General features: G+C 33.6%; 2 protein-coding genes across 3 annotated transcripts; one reads left to right on the top strand and one right to left on the bottom strand.

The window, feature by feature from the left end:
* Window positions 1-2,236: 2,236 nt before the first annotated feature.
* On the top strand, window positions 2,237-3,665 carry LOC130969039 (probable glutathione peroxidase 8). Its single transcript, XM_057894597.1, has 6 exons — window positions 2,237-2,466; window positions 2,562-2,638; window positions 2,726-2,787; window positions 2,874-2,992; window positions 3,167-3,334; window positions 3,454-3,665. The coding sequence occupies exons 1-6, from the start codon at window positions 2,410-2,412 to the stop codon at window positions 3,484-3,486; spliced, it is 516 nt and encodes a 171-aa protein (XP_057750580.1). The 5' UTR covers window positions 2,237-2,409; the 3' UTR covers window positions 3,487-3,665.
* A 332-nt stretch (window positions 3,666-3,997) lies between these two features.
* On the bottom strand, window positions 3,998-6,745 carry LOC130969038 (AT-hook motif nuclear-localized protein 5-like). 2 transcript variants are annotated; one of them, XM_057894595.1, is made up of 5 exons: window positions 5,716-6,745; window positions 5,365-5,432; window positions 5,080-5,211; window positions 4,827-4,985; window positions 3,998-4,616 (listed from the first exon to the last, which is right to left on the bottom strand). In XM_057894595.1, exons 1-5 carry the CDS (start codon window positions 6,182-6,184, stop codon window positions 4,383-4,385), a joined length of 1,062 nt encoding a protein of 353 aa, XP_057750578.1. In that variant the 5' UTR covers window positions 6,185-6,745; the 3' UTR covers window positions 3,998-4,382. The 2 variants fall into 2 exon arrangements, with proteins under 2 accessions (XP_057750578.1, XP_057750579.1); XM_057894596.1 differs by having other exon boundaries at window positions 4,360-4,632.
* Between the last annotated feature and the right edge of the window lie 14,357 nt (window positions 6,746-21,102).

The following is a 21,102-nucleotide window of genomic DNA, read 5'->3' as shown; positions in this document are numbered from 1 at the left end:
AGGAAGATATGAAGAGAAAGGGGGAGAGAGAGAAAAGGAAAAAGGGGAGAGAGAGAGAGGAAGACAAAGAGAGGGAAAGAGGAGAAAGAAGGGGAGAGAGAGAGAAGAGGAAGAGTGAGAGGGGAAGGAGAGAGAGAACGAAAGGAAGAGGGGAAGAAAAGAGAAAAAGGGAAAGAAGGGAGAGAGAGAAAGAGAGAGAGAGAGGGGAGGAAGAGAGAGGGAGAGAAGAAGAGAGAGAGGGAGGGAGAGAGAGGGGAAGAAAGAAAATATAAAATCTAATTTTATATATGTTAAGAGAGAGGGAGAGAGAGAGAGAGGAGGGAAGATGAAAGGAGAAGAGGGAGAGAGATAGAGAGAGGAAGAGGGATAGGGGAGAGAGAGAGAATGAAAGAAAGGGATAAAGAAGGAGAAAAGGGAGAGAGAGAGAGAGAGAAAGAGAGAGAGAAAGAGAGGAGGGAGAGAGAGAGAGACAAAGAGAGGGGAAGGAAGAAAGAGGGGAAGGAGGAGAGAGAGAGAAAAGAAAAAGAGAGAGAGGAGGGAGAGAGAGAGAGAGAGAGAAAGGAGGGGAGAGAGGGAGAGAGAGAGGAAGAGGAGAAGGAGAGAGAGGGAGAGAAAAGAGATAAAGAGATGAGGAGGAGAGAGAGGGAGAGAAGGAAAGAGGGGAGAAAAGAAGAGAGAGAGAGAGAAAGGGGGGAGAGAGAGAGAGAGAGAGAGAGAGAGAGAGAGAGAGAAGGTGAGAGAGAGTGGGAGAGGGAGGGGATGATAAGGAAAGAAAAACAAAAGAATAGATAAGGGGGTTTTTTCCTACTAGACCTCTAAGAAACCTGTTCTTAGCAACGTATGTCACTAGAAGGGTTTTTCCTACTAGACCTTCAAAGAACCTGTCTTTGACAACCTAGATCAGAGGGATGAAAATTGAATCACTCAATTTTCTCCATGCAACAAGCGAAGCAAATCACTCACCTCACTTAATCACACAATAAAAACGTGCATAAAAGCACTAAAGAAATTTTATTCATCAAAAGTTATTCCAAATTGTCTCACCAAAGGTGTTTAAATAGACCCCTAACAAACTAGCTAAAAGATAAGATAACTAATTTAAATCAGATTTGATCTTATTGGATTAGATCAAATTTGATTTTATTGGATTAGATCAGATTTGATTTAAATTTTAAAATCTTAAAGATATGATAACTAATTTAAATCAGATTTGATCTTATTAGATTAGATCAGATTTGATTTAAATTTAAAATCCCTAAAAATACTACTAAGCAAATCAGGAGTAAGTCAAATCTTTCAACAAACTCTAACAACAAAACAAACTAACATAAATGCCTAAAAATTCGAAAATTAATAATAAATTATGCCTCTCATTGAATTTGAAAAGCATTATTGGGCTTCTTGCGGTCCTGACTTAGCCCAATGGACCTTATGAGTTGTCGCCCTTTCAGCACCACTGTTTTTGAGACGGACTCTTGGTCTTCTTGATGTCCAAGAATGGCATGGTACAATTCTTTTAATATTCAGATCCTTGAATATGACAAAATTACCATTCCGTCCCTTAGCTCTAAGATGACGAAAATGTCCTCCTGACCACGTATCAGAGGGAGAGAGAGAGAGAGAGAAAATGTAAAAACTAATTTTATATATGTTAAAAGTTAAAACTAGTTTTAACCTATAAACTAGTTTAAACTGGTTTTTTTAATTAAAACTGGTTTTATTTTTATGAACTGGTTTAAATTGGTGCACTGTATTGTAAACTGGTTTAAAACTAGTTTCTTATTTGACAAAGTAGTTTGGTTCAATTTTTTCATAAACTGAACTATAAACACCCATGCCCACCACAACTTTCCATTGCCTTGACTTGTTTGTATCATCTCTCATCATTATTTGTTGATGACTCTAAATTTTAAATTCTAAATTTTAAATTTTATAATTTAAATTGATTTTATTTTGTTTTAATTTAAAATAATCATTTTATTTAAATTTTAAATATTTTTATTGTTTTTAATTTTATATTTAATATTAGATTTATAGTTGATTTTAAGTGTGCTTTTAGTTTGCATTTTTATTTTTTATTTTTACTTTTAATATTTTGTAAAAAAAAAACAAGAAAATATGAGATAAAAAAATAAAAATAAAATATAAATAAAAGGCACAAATTTATTAGTTGTGTTGACTTCCTAGATTAAAAAAATAAAAATTGAAAACAAGTCAACAACTTCTAACCAAATCATTATGAACTTGGTAAGATGAAAAAAAAAAGGAAAAGAAAGCTAAATGATATTAAAAAACAAATGGAAAATACTAATGGTGACCACATAGAGGTAACAGGTAAGTAATACCTTCGTCTAGCGCACTTAACACCGGTCGCCGGTTGAATTGTAAAGAAGAGTGGAACTGTTCTTCATGACTAGCAACGAAACCAGCAAGGATCCAAAGTCCGTTTACGATTTTGTTGTGAAGGTTCGTTTATTTTTGTTGGTGTTTCATTCACTTTATGCTTCATGTTATTTTTATCTGCCTTGACTCTATTTCGGTAAACCCAAACAAATATTCAGGATGCTAAGGGCGATGACATAGATCTTTCCAGTTACAAAGGAAAAGTCTTACTCATTGTCAATGTTGCTTCTAAGTGGTATCTCTCTCTGCTTCTTTTTCATTTCCATTTATCTATGTAAAGTGAGAATACTTCTCATTCTACAATGTTTCTGGATTGGGCCAGTGGCATGACCAACCCAAATTATGCGGAGTTGAATCAACTGTATCACAAGTATAAACACAAAGGTTTGTAAATTGTGATTAATTTCATTCCCATCATTTCAAACTGTACAAATCATATCACAACTGAGTTGTCTAGCTTCCAAAATTAGGGTTGGAGATTTTGGCATTTCCATGTAATCAATTTGGCGATGAAGAACCTGGAAGCAATGATCAAATTGTGGAGTTCGTCTGTACGCGCTTCAAATCAGAATTCCCCATCTTCTCTAAGGTAGGTCAACGCTAAGCTTGGTGAGAAAGTCAACCCCTGCCACTTCACTAGTTATGTTTAATTGGACAAAGATTTATGTGACTGCTGTTATTCTGTGTTAACTTGTTTTGAATCCTGTTTATATGTTCACATGAAAATTGGAATATTGAGTTCATTAATCCTTTACTGTTTTAGATAGAAGTGAATGGAGACAAGTCTGCTCCTTTGTATAAGTTCTTGAAGTCAGGTAAATGGGGAATATTTGGGGATGATATTCAGTGGAACTTTGCTAAGTTTCTGGTTGATAAGAATGGCCAAGTGGTTGATCGTTATTACCCCACAACTTCTCCTCTCAGCCTTGAGGTAACTAACTGTACTATTGTCTTTATATCATTCTTGTTCTTGCTCTTTTCTTTTCTTATTTTTTCAATATGGTTTATGCTGCCCTTTCTAATTCTTGTGAAACTTGTTTTATATTGCAGCGAGACATTTGTAAGCTACTAGGTATTCAATGAAGGATGAATCTGACTTCTCAATGTCAAACTTCTTTTCCTTGTGTTTATTATGTTCCTTCTTTGATGTCTTAATGTGGTACATATAAGGTTTGATAACCTAAATAAGACTTGCTTAGTTGCTTATCCTGGTGGAGTACATGATGCAAATATGCAATAATGCCTGATTTTGTTGAGTTTAACCTTATTGACTTGGTTTACGGTCTTGATAAGCAAAACTATATAAACATACGCCAATATTACTACGTAACACTAAGATAGATCGTTATTGAGTTGGAAATATCTGAATTTTAAAAGCATCAATTATTGATTACAAAAGCATCCGAGATAAAAAGGCCAACGATGTGGTTCTTTGCAACAATGCATGACATATTTAACCAAGATGAGATCACAGCCACTGATTAATGCTTTAAAATTTAAACAACTATAGAGAAGATATGATAACGACGAGATGTCTCTTCCCTTAGGCAATGTGTGATACAAAACCTAATTAGTACCACAGCCTGAATAAGTAAAAATACTATGAGGGAATCGGTCAAGTCAATCACAATTCACAACCAAAAGATAAGTCATCATCTGAAATCATGTCAAACTATCAATCAGCAAAAGATGGTTCAGACTTCAGAATAAGCACTCGTGGCATTTTTTGCTCGTAAATGTTTTCTCATGGAGATAATAATATACTTCCCAATTAAGTGTATATTTTGCCTTGATTTGACAAGAAATTTCGCATGACTAAGAATCGTAATCCAATGCTGAATGATCCATTCGTTTAAGCATTTTAGTCCAAACTTGTGTCCCACCAATGGGTGTAACAAGCTGTTTCACAATGCTCACAAACTCTGCTCATTTACAACAAGTTATTTACAAAACTGCAATGTCTCCCAAAATAAAAAATTTCAACCACGTGTCAAGTCAATGCCAGTGTGTCCGTGCACGCTCTTGAGATCAGCAGGTCGTGATCCAGGCCAAATGCCTGTAGCAGAAGGGATGTAGTCTTGACTATGCGGAGCACTGGCCAAAGAAGCTAACTTGTCATTGCGCTGAGGCTCGGAACTCTCTTCTTTCATGAGGGTAGCTTGCGTGGGCTTGGTCTTAGAGCTACCACTATATACAAAACTGCATACTACCACCTGCAGCCAGCAAAGGCTTCATTCATACATTCTTTTGGGGTTAATGATATTGTTTTGGTTCAAATGGATAGCATGTTATCAATGATTACAACGAACAAGCTATAGAAGTAACAAGAGGCCTATGCATCATAGAAACCATGTCAGCATCCTTTTCAGGTGCCTCAATGGGACTAGAAAGAGAGATGCCTATGTCACATGTTCAGTACATACCTGCACTGGGCTTCCAGCAATAAGCACTGCAACACCACCACCAATAACACGGCCGTCGGAGCTAGAAAGGGAAACACTTATGCCACCTGTTCTATTGGACGGTCCACCATCTTCAGCAACCAAGTAAGAACCAGATAAACACAATATTTGGAATCGGCCCTGAGAAAATTAGAAAAATAAAATAAAATAAGTTTATTAATATACCACAAGAACCAACTTAGGGGCTTTAAGCAATACTAATTGGTGCTTTAACCTCAATCGTGACACTGGTGTTAGTAGAAGCAGGCTGCCTGAGAGTAACTAGAGAAACTATCCCAGTACCCGACATGATGCAGAGAGCCCGTGGTCTCTGCTGTGATATCGACAATAGCTTTGCTACAATGTCCTGAAACAATGGAAGGAAAGAGCAACTCAGCTAGGCAGCATCTGAGAGAGGCATGCACCCCCTCTCTATCTTCATAACACAATCAGGATTTTATAAAAGAAAAACCACAGAACAAAATAATAAAGGTAGATTGCTTATGAAGAGGATAATTACCTCCCCTACTCCAATGGAGATTACATGAGGTGAAAAAGCCAGCCCTGCAGAACTATTCATCCATTCACCTAAGAAACAATAAACAACTGTGTTAAAAGGTTACACACTTGACAAAATAACAAAAAGTTGCTCGTTACAACCATCAATGAAACAGTTCCATGGATTTCATTTACACAAATGAAAACACACACATCCAACATGGAAATTCAAGTGTTTCACTCGCTACCAAAATAAGTCACGGTATATGGTCATAACTCAGATAATCAAATACGCAAGAGAATTTCTATTTAAACATATTGCAAATACAAATTGTGGAATCAACAAGGACTGATAATTCTCACACAAATATACCAAGAGTAGCCAGCTGTTGTTTCCTTCCAGATCCCGGAGGGCGTCCTCTACCCCTTTTCTGGGAATCAGAGGTTGAACCAGCATTCCAACAAGCGGGGGCAGACATTGATGAAAGTCTCAAAGAAACTGGTCCTGGTCCTTCCGGGCCATACTTGCGGGGTCTCCCTCTCTTCTTCTTCACAGGCTCACCTGAGGAAGAAGGAGGCACTCCACCACTAGAAGATGAGGCACCAATGCCAATGCCATGACTAAAACCGGCACGAGCCTGTGCTTGAGGTTGAACCTGTAATGCAAATGAGGAATTAGAACCAACAGAGCCGCCTCCGCCACCCTTTGCATTTGACTGAGATTGAACGGCAGTGTTTGACAAAGCTCTGAATCCTGGAGATCCTTGGAACCCTCCACTCTCTCTATGCACGTAAAATGGAGAAGACCCACTAGTAAATGCCATGGCTTCTCTCCCATCCATGCATTTAACTAAGAGATTCTGTGATAATGATAAACAAATACACAAACTTTCTAGCGCCTATTTAATTACGTTAAAATCCTTGCCCACAATCCCACCCAAAGCTGAACTATCAAAACCGGCGGTTGGTGAAGTTATTAGAGGTTTTTACCGAGTTTGTTCTAATGGGGAGCATCAAAAAGCTCGAGAAAGGGTGAAAAGATTGGATTTTTAACAGAAAAATCAATGGAAAGAGAAGGGGATCTAAATTCCAGTAGCTCTCTATATATTCAGTCAACAAGCTCAAATATTTTGTGCTAAGTGCACGTTGTTTTCCTACACAAATCTAACAACATTAAATGATCAAATAGTTCCTACTTAATTTTAAAGGAAACAATATTGTCACTGAAAAATCATTAAGCTTACAGAAAAAATCAAAGTGGCAAGCTGGCAATTCCTAGAATCACGTTTGAACACATTACAAAAACAAAACCCTAGATTTGAATCTAGGGTTTTGACAGAAGAATGCAGCAGGTGGAGAAAAAAATACCAAAAAAAAGAAGGAAGAAAGAGACAAAGGGAGAGTTGGAACTTGAGAATGACAAGGGGGGAGCACAAGAATGAATAGAAATAATAATAATAAGAGGCTTTTGATTTGAATTAAAGTGGGGTTAGTGAAGTGTGAAAGTGATGGCTACAGATTTTATTTCATTTGAGTAAAAGACCCATTCTCTCTTTCCAAATTGTCCTCGTTGCATAAGCATTATTAATTATTATTACTAGCTAGTCGCTAGTCAGTGTCGGACTCGGACCCAAGAAGCAGCCAAAAACAATTAAAGAAAAGCGCATAAACAAAAAGGAAGAAATGAAGAATAGTTAGGAGAAGGGTAAAATTTGTGGGTATTTGAGGGAAAGTGTGCCCTACCAAATGACCAAAGTACCAAATCCCGTGTCTGTTTTCTTATTTCCTTAAGATAGCTACCCTTTTGCTTTATCAGTCTTTCATTTAGAGTGAATTGTGCACTATGTTTCTTTTACTAATTAAAAGCACTGTGTTTAAGCATTCTGTTCTAACTTGTTTATAGAGGTCCATTGTGTTTGTGTATAAAATAATAGTTTGTCTTATAGAGATAGGAGCTGAGAGTGTATTAGATTCTAGGACGATAATTAATTACAAAGTGACAGTCTAAAGGCCTCTTTTTCAAGGCTTGAAATCAGAAAATATTTGTCGAAAGGAAATACAGGTTTCCTCATGGAATAGAGTGGGCTGTAGAGGCGGGTTCTTTCAAAGAAAAATAGATCAGTTAAATTAGTTTTATGGTGTTTTACATTTAGCTAAGCTGATTAGAGATAAAAAGGACACGTTGTATTAAAATTTGATATAAAAAATATTTTTAAATTACAGGTAAAAACAGTTTTAGATGAGATAGTTATAGCTTCACTAAAAGAATAGAATTAATATGAAGAATAGATTGCGTAAATTAGAATTATAAATTAAAATAATAATGTGTAAGAAGAATGTTAAAAATAGGTTTTACCTCTTTGTTGCTTGTGAGTTTAAGTAGTATGTATAATGTGTTTAGATTTAGGATACAGGTCGTTTTTACTGTCCTAACCACTTTAAAATAACATTTTTAAAATTGGATATATGTGACAATTTGAAAGAAAGACAAAAAGTAGTTAACGACCTTTTTTTTTTCATTTATCATTTAGAATGTGCGACTAGAATAAAATAAAAAAGTCTTTTAAAATAGAATATCAAGGGTTGCTGATATTGTTGCATATCGTTTAAAAACTTAAAGGAAGAAAGTGATGACAATTCCATGTGTTTGATGGTAATGCCGAAAATGAAGCAGGAGTTGACCATGTGCTTTATTTTAAATTTTTTTTGTTGCTCTTTTATTTGATCCACCTTGTCATGAATTTTTTTATACAAATAAATATATAAAAATAATTATTTTTCTAAATACACACCAAAAAAAATAGTCACCAAAATACCGCTTTTTAATTTGAATATGGAAGTAAAGCTGATGTTGGACTCGGTTATGAGAAGGAGTGATGCTTTACATTAGTGTGGTGTCAGGCACAAACAGAACTCGGACCATGCGATATCCCAATCGCTAAACGGACGGTCTGAGTTGCTTCAACCAAAACGCACGGTCTGTTTTGTGGAGGCCTAGACACACGTCGCGCAGAAGTCACTCCTCAAATGGTACCCTGAATATCAACATAGACCATGCAATACCCACTATTACCATTCGAGTTATTACTTTCAGCATTCACTCTCAACTTCATACCTCCATTCTTTTTCTTCATTCCTCCACTGGTAGTGGCTGTGCATGGTGAAAAAAAAACAAAAATGCCAACAAAATACAAAGTTAGAGATGTTGATCACCCTGAGTTTTATATTATACATTATCTCAATCATTCTGATTATGTAAGTTTTTTTAAAATTTTTTTAATTTTTATAATTATAATTATTATTGTTAGAAATTTAATTGTTGTTATAATTGTTAGAAACTGAACTTAGAAATATGCATAAAATGGTTATTACTATTCTTCAACGTTTTTAATAAGTTTATTTTTAAAATTTTTCACTATCTTTTTATAAAAATTATTATTGTTAGGAAGTTAATTATTATTATTATTGTTGTTAGACATTAAATCTGAAAATGTAAACAGAATGATGTTATAAATTTGTATAACAAACCTAATTTTATTTTTTGAATTTTTTTAATATGTTTTATTATAATTATTATTGTTAGGAAGTGAATTATTAATATTATTGTTAGAAAATAAATTATAAAATGTAAACAGAATTATTATTTCTTTTAAAATAACGTTTTTTTTTTATTTTTTAAAATTTTTAGTTATAATTGTTAAAAAATTAAATATTATTGTTATTGTCGGAAATTGAATTTAGGAATTAAAATTGAATGATTAGTACTATTTTTTAAAAGTACGTAAGCTAATTTTGGGATTATTTAAATTTTTGTTAATTATAATTATCATTGTTATGAATTAAAACTGAATGATTAATATTCATTGAATTTAGGAATTAAAACTGAATGATTAGTACTCATTTCTCTCAATCACTTAAACAAGATCATAAGCTTGACTACTAGATTTTTAGGTTTCATGCCAAGCACGAAAGAAACAGAAAAACAAGAAATCAGAAGAAAGAAGCTGTTGAAGAAGGAGAAGAAGATGCAAGTTGCTCTGATTCAACAGTCACACACTTTTATATATGTCACAATCAACTCGGACCCTTCGATTAGGTTTAGTTGATTCAAAAAAAAATATAAAATACTCAAATCGTACCCTGTGATTTCATAACCTATTTCATAAAAAAATTACCAACTACAAACAACTCGGAGGGTCTGATTTCCACCTTCCGAAAATTCAAAATATCTCCCGCTCCAAATCGCAAAGAACTCGCACGGTCCGAGTTCTTCGACTTGACACTCACAAAAAAACTGTCCCACAGATTGGTCTGATTCCCCATGACTCTATATCTGGGGAAGTCACGCACAAACATTCCATATAAAAAAATTGAGCCCCAAAATACACATAGTCATTTTATTATTGGCGTCCAATAAATTAAAATGCACACCAATTCCCCATGGCGCCAATTCTTTCATAGCGCTAGCGAAATGAGTAATGGACAGCTGATACACTGACGAATGAAAAATGAAGCCGCACGTTCAAATTATTATTATTATTATTATTATTATTATTATTATTATTATTATTATTATTATTATTATTTACTCCTGTCTATTTTATGTGCGTCGGGTAAGAAATGGCCAACGATTCTATTTTGTGTGTGCTTCATTTTCCATGTGCTAAAGTATCCGTTATTCATTATTTATTTTGTGGGGTCATCGGAGAATTAGTGAGTATTTTTATTTTGCGGCGCTACTAGTAAAATGATTTTTCGCATTTTGATGGTTTTTTTTTCTGTATGTATTTAGAGAAGTAATTTTTTATATATTTATTTGTATAAAAAAATCCTGAGATGAAACTGAAATAAAAACAAAACAAAAGAGAGAGATTTAATATAAATTTAAATGACGAAAAAAATATCTTATTTGTTTAAAAGGTTACATAAAAAATAAACTAACAAATTAGTCACTTATATAAATACATATTAATATATAAATTATATGTTAAATATGAGTACAACAACACCTATATTTTTAAACAAAAAATTATATTTCATTTGGTTATTTATTTTTAAAATATATATAACAGTTTTTGTATTTTTGTTATTATATACAAGGATTTTAAACTTTTAACTACTCTTCTGAGAAGAGTGTTCCAAAAATGAAAGCTTGCATTTAGATTTAAGATTTTTCATACTAGACAATTGACATATTTATTATCTTTTCTAAACGTGTTTACAAAATAGAATAAAACTCTACATCCAAGTAAAATACTTAACCAAGTTGTTATAACCGCTTTTCAAATCACATGCCTTCTTCTTTTTTGTTTCCTTCTACTCCTTCTTCTTCCGTTTCTTTACCCTCCTCCTTCTTCCGTTTCTTTCTCCTTCTCCTTCTCTTTTTCCGTTTCATTCTTCTTCTCCTCCTCCTCCTCTTTCTCTTCTTCTTCTTCTTCTTCTTCTTCTTTTTACTAACATCTTAGTTGCTATTTTTTCTTCTCTTTCTTTTTTTCTTTTCTTTTTTTCTTTTGTTATCATCGTCACTACCACCATTACTATCTTTTCGTTCCCCTCTTCCTCTTTTCTTTTTTCATTTGATTTATTCTTTTCATTCGTTTTTCTCCTTCTCCTTTTTCATAATCATCGTTATCATTATATCGTCATCGTCATCGTCATCGTCATCTTCTTTATCGTTATTATTGTTATTATTATAGTTATCGTTGAATTTTTTTCATATTAATGACATTGTCTAATCCAAAATTAATTTGGATGTGTTTTTGTTCATGATTCAGTTTTGTTTGTGTTCTTGCTTTTGAACTGAGTTTACATGTCGCAATTATTAAGTAATTTCGGTATAAAAACTAAGAAATTTATATGTATTTGTTAAGAAATTTTGGTGTATTTTTATTCTGATAAGTTCTGTATAATTCAAAACTCAACACAACGATAAGGGGCCAACCCTTCCTTCTTTAAAGTGAGGGAGAATATTATCTACAACTCGACAAAAAAGTACACAATTTATCCAATTATTCCTACACATTAACTTGTTAATGAGATGTCGCAGTACTAAAGTGTTAATCATTCCATAACTACTTACGCTAAGTGATGATAAATTACTCTAAGTCTTGCAACTTCTTTTTTTGCTTATTTATCTTTTCTTTCTTGTTTTACCTTCTCAAGTTTTTTCCTGTTTTACTCTCTTAATAAGAATAAAAATAATGAATCTACAGTCGTTCAACTAAAAGAAAGAAAAAATAAAAAAAAGAAGAAAAAATGCAACATTAAAAGAATAAAAACAATGAACCTACAGTCATTCAACTAAAAGAAAGAAAAAATGCAGCATTAAAGAAGACATTTTTGTACTTTTGTAGTAAAATTTTGGTATAAAAACTAAGAAATTTATATGTATTTGTTAAGAAATTTTAGTATATTTTTATTCTGATAAGTTCTACATAATTCAAAACTCTTCCTCTTCCTCTTCTTTTACCTTCTCAAGTTTTTTCTCATTTTACTCTCTTAACAAAATAAAAACAAACAAAAATTAAACAAAGAAGAAAAAGAAACATATAATGCTACAAAATTACTAGGAAGAGAATAAACCTACATTCATTCAACTAGAAGAAGAAGATGCTACAAAATTACTTTCTTATTCATCTTTTTTTTCTTGTTTTACCTTCTCAAGTTTCTTCTTGTTTTACTTTCTTAACAAGAATAAAAATAAAAAATCAAACAAAGAAGAAGAAGAAAAATATAATAATGCAAAATTATTAAGAAGAGGACAAACCTACATTTATTCAACTAAAAGAAAGAAAGAAATAAGGAAGAAAAGAAGAAGGAAAAAAATGTAACATTAAAGAAGACATTTTGTGCTTTTGTAGCAAAGTTTCGGTGTAAAAACTAAGAAATTTATGTGTATTTATAAAAAAATTTTGGTGTATTTTTATTATGATAAATTCACATAATTCAAAACTTTTCCTCATATTTCTGCCGCTTCTTCTTCATCTTCTTCTTATTTCATTTTCTCATAATTCTTCTTGTTTCACTCTTTTAAGGGAATAAAATGAAAAAAAGAAGAAAAATTAATGCTACAAAATTACTAGGAAGAAAATGAGAAAAAAATGCAGCAACAACAGCAATAAAAGAACGACGATAGAGAGAAAATACGTGAAGAAGAAAAAGAACACAACGAAAAAGAAAGAGGAATACAAAGAAGAAGAAGAAGAAGAAGAAGAAGAAGAAGGAAGAACGCAAAAAAGAAGAAGGAACAGAAAAATGAAGAAGGATATATTTGCGTTAGTGAAGCGTGCGTGTGTACACCTTCCATGTAATGAAAGTGGTTTTTGTTGGGTTTGGGCCAACTTAGTTGGACTTGGTTGCCAAAAAAATTTGGATGCATAGACAGTACAAAATATATGTTTCTTTTTCCCCCATTTATTGGTATTCTCAATCAAAGTTGAAGCATTAGGATGTAGCTAAATATTTTTTAGCTGTTTAGAACAGCAATAACTACTTAAGAGTACGTTCAACAGTTTATCTTCTAATTCCCATAACATATGCTAGCTCTAGACCTTGTTCAATGCCCCAAAGATCAGTATGTAAGGCACTAAGGCTTAACAGCACCTAGAGCCTGCTCTTCTTGGGTTCCCCTGCATAGAGCCATCAGGATGGATTGACTCTCTCTTCTTGTTAAAGCTTCATTGATCTCTTTCACCAATTTCATATTTTTTCTGAGTCTGGACTTTGGAGTGGTCTTTGATAGCCTTGTTCTTCCTCCTACTCTAGAATTGGCAACAAGTAGTGATGAACAAATCCATCCAGATTTGGTTTGGATAATGACCCAGCTGGTTTAATTCACTTTATCCTTAGCCAATAGTGTAAACCCTGAGTAATTAGTAAATAATTAATTAATAAATTAATTATTATTTAAAAAGTTTAAAAAATTAAATTTTATAGTTTAGAATGGAAGAAATAATTAAAATATGAATTTTAACACTAATTTTAAAATATTTAGCCTAAAATTGGGCTGAACGGGCCGAACAGGTCAAACCGGACCCAACCAATTCACTAACTTATATGAGCATCAGCTCATCTTCTTCCCTTATTATAACAAACCCACTGGAATCTTTGAGAAGGAGAAGAACTTGAGACATACCCTCCAAGCAAATCCAAATAACTTTCAATCCCGAGCTCCGATCGCCACACTGTTTGCGGCCACGTGACCATCGCGTCGAGCTCTACGAATCCATTGCAATAATTTCATAAGTAAGCCTAATTCTCTTTTCTAGCTGATCATCTCCTAAATTTCAAAATTTAATGAATAATTGTGTTAAATTTTGCGTAATTTCGTTGTTTAGGTTCGAATTAACTTGTGGGTATTGTCGGTCTAGCTCACTTGAGCTGAGGGTCAGGTAAGCACCCTCAAACTCTTTGTGTAATATTGAATTAGTGAACTCCATATTGATTATAGTGATAATTGTGATGTTAGATTGAAATTGATTATTTGGTGGATGTCAAGATTGAGAAAGTGGAGCTTGGATTGAACTTTAGTGGCTAGAGTGCTGTTTAGTAAGGTTTTGGAGTCTTGGAAGCTTGGAAAACGCTGAATTGTGAGGTGTTCCAGGCATTAGGAGGAATCGGCTAAGGTATGATTTCAGTTTCTCATAATTAAAATATAACGTGTCATGAAAACTTAGGTTAGTTAACCGTAAGATAAGATTGAATTATTAATGATGTTGATGATTGAGATTGGTTGTTATGTATGAGGGTTAGTAACTTTGAGGTTGTGGTTGTTGCCATTATGATTGTGATGTTTAATCTTGTATATAAGATGGGTAAATGATGATAAGATTGTGCCATGATTAATGATGATTATGTTGAATGTTGTGAACTTGTTAATGTGAATAGTTTGGTGGAATATTGAATTTGTTAGATGATTATTGTGAATTGTTTCGTTGATGAATGTGTATGTATATATACGACTTATGTTGTTTTGTTTTTGAATTGTGTGGGTTGGAATTGATGAAAATTGAGTCTTGGAATGTTTTGGGTTTAGGGAGAATAGTTATGAAATTGTTTGGAATACCTTTGACTTGTTTTAAAGAGTGAAATATTGGTTTGGAAGTGAGACTTTGAAAAAAAGGAGGTTTGGTGTTTTTTGTTAAAAAGTGAACTTTTGACCAACTTCGGCGGATCATAACTTGAGCCTCTGATTTTGGATTTGAATAAAGTTTATTTCAATTTAAAGATAATTTCAAGAGTTTCAAAATGTTTTAAAGATTGTGAAAATCAGAGTTTTGCAGAAGAAGTTATGAACGTTGAAAGTTAGGTGTATAAAACTGATTTTTGTAATTTAATAGCTTTTGAGAAAAAAAGGCGAGGTGCGTACGCGGACATATGCATGCGTACTCAGCCATTTGCTTCTGTCCAGGGTACTCGCGTACGCGGGCCAGGGTTGCGTACGCAGGATCCTATTTTCAGCAAAACTATATTTTTGTGATTTTAACATGATTTTAAACCTCTAACACTCTACTTTTACTCCTTTAGACCTAAATATTAGATTTAAGTTTAGTGAAGAGGTTAAGCTAAGAAAAAGGGAGCAACTTAGAACTGAAGAAAGCTTGAGACATAATGAATTATGAATGAGAAGTACAGAAATGTGATATGTATATGATGAATATGGCCATAATGAATGATTATGAATGGTTTATAACAAATTTGAAAATGAAATTATTTTGATCTTTGACCTGGCAAGGATCGTGGTGGTTTACCACTCACAGAAGGTGGGGATCGTGGTTGTTTACCACCCATGTGTGTGTTGTTTTTCTAATTGAGGATCTTGCGAGGTTCATGATGGTGTACCGCTCGCAATGGTGGGGTTCGTGGTGGTGCACTGCCCGCCAGGTGGGGTTCGTGGTGGTGTACCGCCCACTGGTTTTCAAGAAGATGATATCCGAGTTAGTTATCGGATGTGTCGGGTTTTGGCAAAGTAACCGACATGTGAGCTCACAGCCAGTAGAAAAGGCATGTATCATATGCATTTATGTGTCTTGTTTGGTTTTGCATTCTTGGGTTTGCGTAATTGATATTCATGCTTAACTGCTATATGTCCTTTTTCCTGTATCTGTATCCTACTTGTGTTTGCTTTGTCAATACTGCTTGTCTGTGCACCGAAGCTTTGGAGGTTTGGAGGAATGCGGAAATTAGGGCTTAAGTTAGAAAGGAATTAGGACTAAGAACCTTAGGTAGCCTACCCTGTTTTTGGTTTTCAATTTTAGTTTTAAGTTTGAATCTATTGTCATAAATTCTAGGACCGCCTCTGACTTTCCTGGGACATTATATGTTAGTTATGTGGGCATCCTTACCATGCTGAGAACCTCCAGTTCTCATTCCATACATATTTTATGGTTTTTAGATGCAGAACGTGAGACACCTCGCTAATGCATGCTGGAAGCTTTCTGCAAGCGAAGAACTCTACCCGTTTGGGGTTTTATTTTGGTTTTAGATGCATATGTACATAGTTATATATCTCCACTGCATATATATATATATATATATATATATATATATATATATATATATATATATATATATATATATATATATATATATATATATATTATGTTTTGTCCCTCTTACCTCTTAGAGGTTAACTTAGAGAAACAGGTTCTGTAAATAATATTTTGGGTATTTTGGTTTCACATGTATATATATATATATATATATATATATATATATATATATATATATATATATATATATATAAATGGCTAGTTTTACCATACCGCTTTACTAATTATTTAGTTTTTGCATTATTATTTTCTACATCTGACATACATAACTGCATTTTCTATTACGCCTTTTTCCCCTTTTCTTCCTTGATCCGCTTCGGGCCATCTGGTATCAAAGCTTGATGGGGAAGTAGGAATGTTATTATTATCATTAAACTATCTCTGAAGTTCATGGATTTGGAGTTTAAGTTTACTGTTCATGTTCTTAATCTCTGTACATATCAAACAAAACTATTCTTTAAATCTGGAAGTACGGGCTATTTAATCTTATCACTTAAAGGGAATGTAGCAGTAAGACCCTTGTTGTGGGGCAGTAAGGCTAATTTGATGATGTTCTTGAAGGTGATAAGATCCGAATGTAAGAATTCCTGGTGGTTATGGATTTAAGAATTGTTGAAAAAAAGTTATAACCCCCAGATTCAAAAATTTAAGTGATAGTTTAGTGATAATATAAATGTTCTGTCTGAACCAAAGGAGGGCAATGATATCAGATTCTTTTTAATATGTCTAACCTCTTCCGTTCACTCTCTAGACATCTCTCCATTAGGGGATCTTCTCTTTCTTCTTCCTCCACCTCTTTACCTCATTTTCCTTCCAATAATCTTATTGAGAAAGTAACTTGGCCTGAGAAACTTTCTCCGAAACACAATATCTTCGAAGAAGAAGTTTGCTTCAAAGATATCAATCAAGCCATAGATAATTGAGAAATACCCAAAATCCCTCAAGATGAGTTATATGTCCCTGATGACAACAAAAGAAAATCGGATTACATTATCAAAACTGTTGAAAACAATATTCCTTTAGGAGCAGACTCCAGTGAGGAATTCCATCTTTTAACCAAGCAATCTGTCAGAGAAAATGCCCGTCACTACAAATATCTTCACATAGGATGTGTCCAGGTAGCTGTCAAACCTCTCATCAGAGAAGGTCTTAATGCTTCCATCCTTATGTGTCTTAGAGATATTAGGCACAATGATTTCTAAGATTCCTTAATCGGAACAGTAGAAACAAGTCTAGGACACGGTCCGGTTTACTTCAGCTGTTTCCTAAACAAAACGGTCAGTTTGTTAGATGTCAACATCCTTGTTCCCTTTTCCTAAACATCTGAATTCATAGTCTTAACATGAAGGAAGGATCTATCCCAGCCACTTTAATCTATAGGATTCAATACAAGTTCATGAACACTTGTAATTCTAGAGTCCTTCTTAAATCCAGTGATCGTGAAACTACTTTGTTCGTCATAGACATGACAAAGGCCAGCGTCACGGTCCCAAGGCTCATAAAGTGGGATGAAATTGACCTTTTCCAGTCATGGTCAATTGATCGAGCCACTCTAACGTAACCTAGACAAGCACCTCTCTTACGAGAGATAAAACAGGATGAATCAGGAAGAGTGGAGATTTTCTTTGACAGATGAAATTCTTCTTCTTCCAGATTTGAAGTAGGAACATCTAATGATTTTGCTTTAGCAAGAAAATCTTTTTCTGTGACTTCACAATCTCAGTTTTTAACTCAAATTCCCAGATCCGCAAATTCTGGAATTAATATTTCAGGGGTACAAAATAATTCAAACATTTCTCAACCATTTTATCAAACTGATGATGATATTGACTTACAATCTATTCTATCTCCAACATATTCTTATATGAATGATGATGCCCATGGGTAGCACAGAATTTGTTATAAACAAAGAAGCCTTACGTAAAAATCTTTACTCTAAGGAGTATGATCTCCATAGAGAATGGTATTTACGTACATATACAGCTTTCCAAATCTCATCATTTAAAAAAAAAGTACTACAGTTTTCTCAATGATGTCAGAATGCATATTCCTTTCTTTGAATGGTTTCATACTTATTCCATCAAAAATAATATCGATTATCCTTTTAAAAATAAAAAACTTTCACCATCAGCAAATGTTATTTCGACTTGGAAAGTTAAAGATAGAAATTTAATTAGATCTGAGTTTCCTCCAAAAGGATCTTTTGTTATTTCAAATACGGAAGGACATAACCCAGTTATGGCATCTCCATTTAAAACAAAAAATGTAGATGAAGCTGTCACCCTAAAAGATATTAAAAATCTCATTGAGCAATCAAATTACACTAATAGGTTTTTACAATGTTTGGGTGACAACCTTTCATCTTCAGGATCTCTTTTGTCTTTGAAAAATGTCCCTGAAGCCTCTACTTCTAAAACTATTGAAAAATCCCTTTTTTAAACCTTACAAAATGAGTAGCAAGGTTAAACAGAGTCTTTAAACTTCTATTCTAAAACAAGAATCTAGTGATTCTGAAGTCATGCAAAAGATCGACTAACTTTTAAATCGTCATAGTACTGTCCCTGAAACTCCTACAAACTCTGGTGAATCTACATCTCGTATACAAACTCGCTCATCCAAGGCCATTAATGTCCTTGACCAAGACTCTAATGAGTCTTTTTCGGACCAAAGTGATAATTCTGACAAATCTACACTCAAAGTTAGCCCAATTATGACCAATTCTATAACTAAGTGGAAAGGTTTAACCAAACCCTCTCCACATAGTTATAATCGTATATCTGCCTTTAATCTAGCTATTGAGAAAGGGAACTTGGTTTTGTCAGCTTCAATGCCAATAATGTCTATAAATGGAATATAGATGGCAAAACCGAATACAACATCATGAGTATGCTTCAGCATATGACCATGGTAGGCACAGCCTATCAAGCTGCTCATGAAACCTCTGAGGAAGCAATAGCCAATGTTATTATTTCTGGGTTCTCTGGTCAACTCAAAGGTTGTTGGGATAACTACCTTTCTGATGACAAAAAATAATCAATCTTTTCTGCTGTAAAGGTTAATGATCAAAACGAACCGATCATTGGAGATAATGGGGAACCTATCCCTGATGCTATTAACACCTTAATCTTTACTATAGCGAGCCATTTCATAGGTAACCCATCTCTTTGGAAAGATCGTTCTGCTGAATTACTTTTCAATCTCAGATGCAAAACTTTGTCTGACTTTAGATGGTACAAGGACACCTTTCTTACTAAGGTCTATACCAGAGATGACAGTCAACAACCTTTCTGGAAGGAAAAATTCCTAGCCGGACTTCCCAAATCCCTGGTAGATAAAGTAAGAGACAAAATTCGTAGCTTAACCCCAGATGGAATAATTCCCTATGATGCGTTAAGTTATGGTCAAATTATCTCTTTCATCCAAAAAATTGCTCTAAAATTCTGTCAAGATGATAAAATCCAACGGTAACTTGCTCGTGAGAAAACACAAAGTCATATCGATTTGGGAACTTTTTGTGAACAATTTGGTCTTCCTGCTTGTCATCCAAGGAGATCTAAAAGACCACTCAATTGAAAAGTTTTTAAACCTAATCCTGAAAAGAATTTCAGAAGATCTAGAAAAAGTTTTCAAAAACCCAAGGATGAAAAAAGTTTCCAAAAGAATTTCCAAAAGTATCCCCAGAAAAATCCCATTATTTGCTATACATGTAAAAAACTAGGACATGTTAGCAAATACTGTAGGTTAAAAGGAAAGATTAATAATCTGAACCTTGACCCTCAGATTGAGGAACATATTAACAATCTTTTAATTGAAAGTTCAGATGATGATTCTGGACCGGAATCTTCGGATGATATCAATAATATCCAAATTGATGATATTGGATCATCCTTAGATTCTGATGTCAAGAAAATTAATGTTTTATCCAAAGATCAAGATATCTTATTTGAAGCTATAGAGGCTATTGGTGATCCAAAACAAAAGAAAGACTTTCTTTCTAAATTAAAAAAATTGTTACAAAAAGAAAAGAAGCACAAAAATCTTGTCCTTAGCAATAAATATGATGTCAAACCCATTTTCAAAAAATTAGAAAAACAAGTTATTCATCCTATAACCATTCAGGATATTCATACTGAGGTAAACAACCTTAAGAAAGAAATCCAAGAAATCAAAAGAAATCAAGACAATCATCAACTCATTCTCTCGTAATTAATGCAAGGTGAAGATTCTGATGATGGAGAACTTGGCTCTCTTGAAAAACAGCCTGAGTTTTCTGAAAAATAGGAAAATGAAAGTTCTAACGACAATAATGGAAAAAAAATCTTGAAATTAATAAATATATTCTCTTTTATGAAATGTCTTGTTAATATCCGAATTGTCGTTAAAGATTTTGTTCCCGAAACCATTGCACTCTTTGACACAGGTGCATATTCAAATTGTATTAAAGAAGGTCTGATCCCCACAAAGTATTTTGAAAAAACTACTGAACATCTTAGCTCGATAACGGGTGAAAGACTAAAAATCAATTTCAAATTAACCAATGCTTTTGTTAAAAAGGGTAATCTTAGGATTCCAACTAAATTCATCATAACAAAAGATATAAAAAATGATGTAGTCTTGGGGACAGCTTTTATAATTCCTTTGTTTCCATACCTAGCAGATTTTCCTGGAATTACCTCTTATATGGGTGGACAGGAAACTTTATTTGAATTTCTAGACTCACCAACCCAGAAAGCTTTAAACCAAATTGAATCCAGAACCAAACATATTTGTTTTTTGAAAGAAGAAATCTCTTTCAAAACCCTTGAATCCTAACTTTCCCAACAATGGTTCAAGATAAAATCAAAAGTCTTTTAAACCAAATTGAAAAGTCTATCTGTTCAAATTTGCCTCATGCCTTCTGGAAAAGGAAAGAACACATTGTTGATCTTTCTTATGAAAAAGATTTTAAAGAATCACAAATTCCTACAAAAGCTCGCCCAATTCAAATGAATGAGTAGCTTTTGCAGCATTGTCAAAAGGAGATTAAAGATCTTTTGGACAAAGGATTAATTCGTCCAAGTAAAAGTCCTTGGTCTTGCTCAGTTTTTTATGTCAACAAGCAAGCTGAGATAGAACGAGGAACTCCCAAGCTTGTCATCAATTACAAACCTTTAAATTAAGCTTTACAATGGATTCATTATCCTATCCCAAATAAAAAGGATTTGCTCAAT

Source organism: Arachis stenosperma, chromosome 3 (genome assembly GCF_014773155.1).
Source record: "Arachis stenosperma cultivar V10309 chromosome 3, arast.V10309.gnm1.PFL2, whole genome shotgun sequence".
NCBI lineage: Eukaryota > Viridiplantae > Streptophyta > Magnoliopsida > Fabales > Fabaceae > Arachis > Arachis stenosperma.
The sequence above is the reverse complement of the archived record's forward strand: the minus strand, read 5'-3'. Positions and strand labels throughout refer to the sequence as shown.

Coding starts and splice junctions, on each gene's coding strand:
- LOC130969038 (XM_057894595.1), bottom strand. CDS start 6,184: ATGGATGGGAGAGAAGCCATGGCATTTACTAGTGGGTCTTCTCCATTT. Junction 4,986..5,079: donor ACACCAGTGTCACGATTGAG/GTTAAAGCACCA, acceptor TAATTTTCTCAG/GGCCGATTCCAAATATTGTG. Junction 4,617..4,826: donor TTGCTGGAAGCCCAGTGCAG/GTATGTACTGAA, acceptor TGCTGGCTGCAG/GTGGTAGTATGCAGTTTTGT.
- LOC130969039 (XM_057894597.1), top strand. CDS start 2,410: ATGACTAGCAACGAAACCAGCAAGGATCCAAAGTCCGTTTACGATTTT. Junction 2,993..3,166: donor AATTCCCCATCTTCTCTAAG/GTAGGTCAACGC, acceptor TTACTGTTTTAG/ATAGAAGTGAATGGAGACAA. Junction 3,335..3,453: donor CTTCTCCTCTCAGCCTTGAG/GTAACTAACTGT, acceptor TTTATATTGCAG/CGAGACATTTGTAAGCTACT.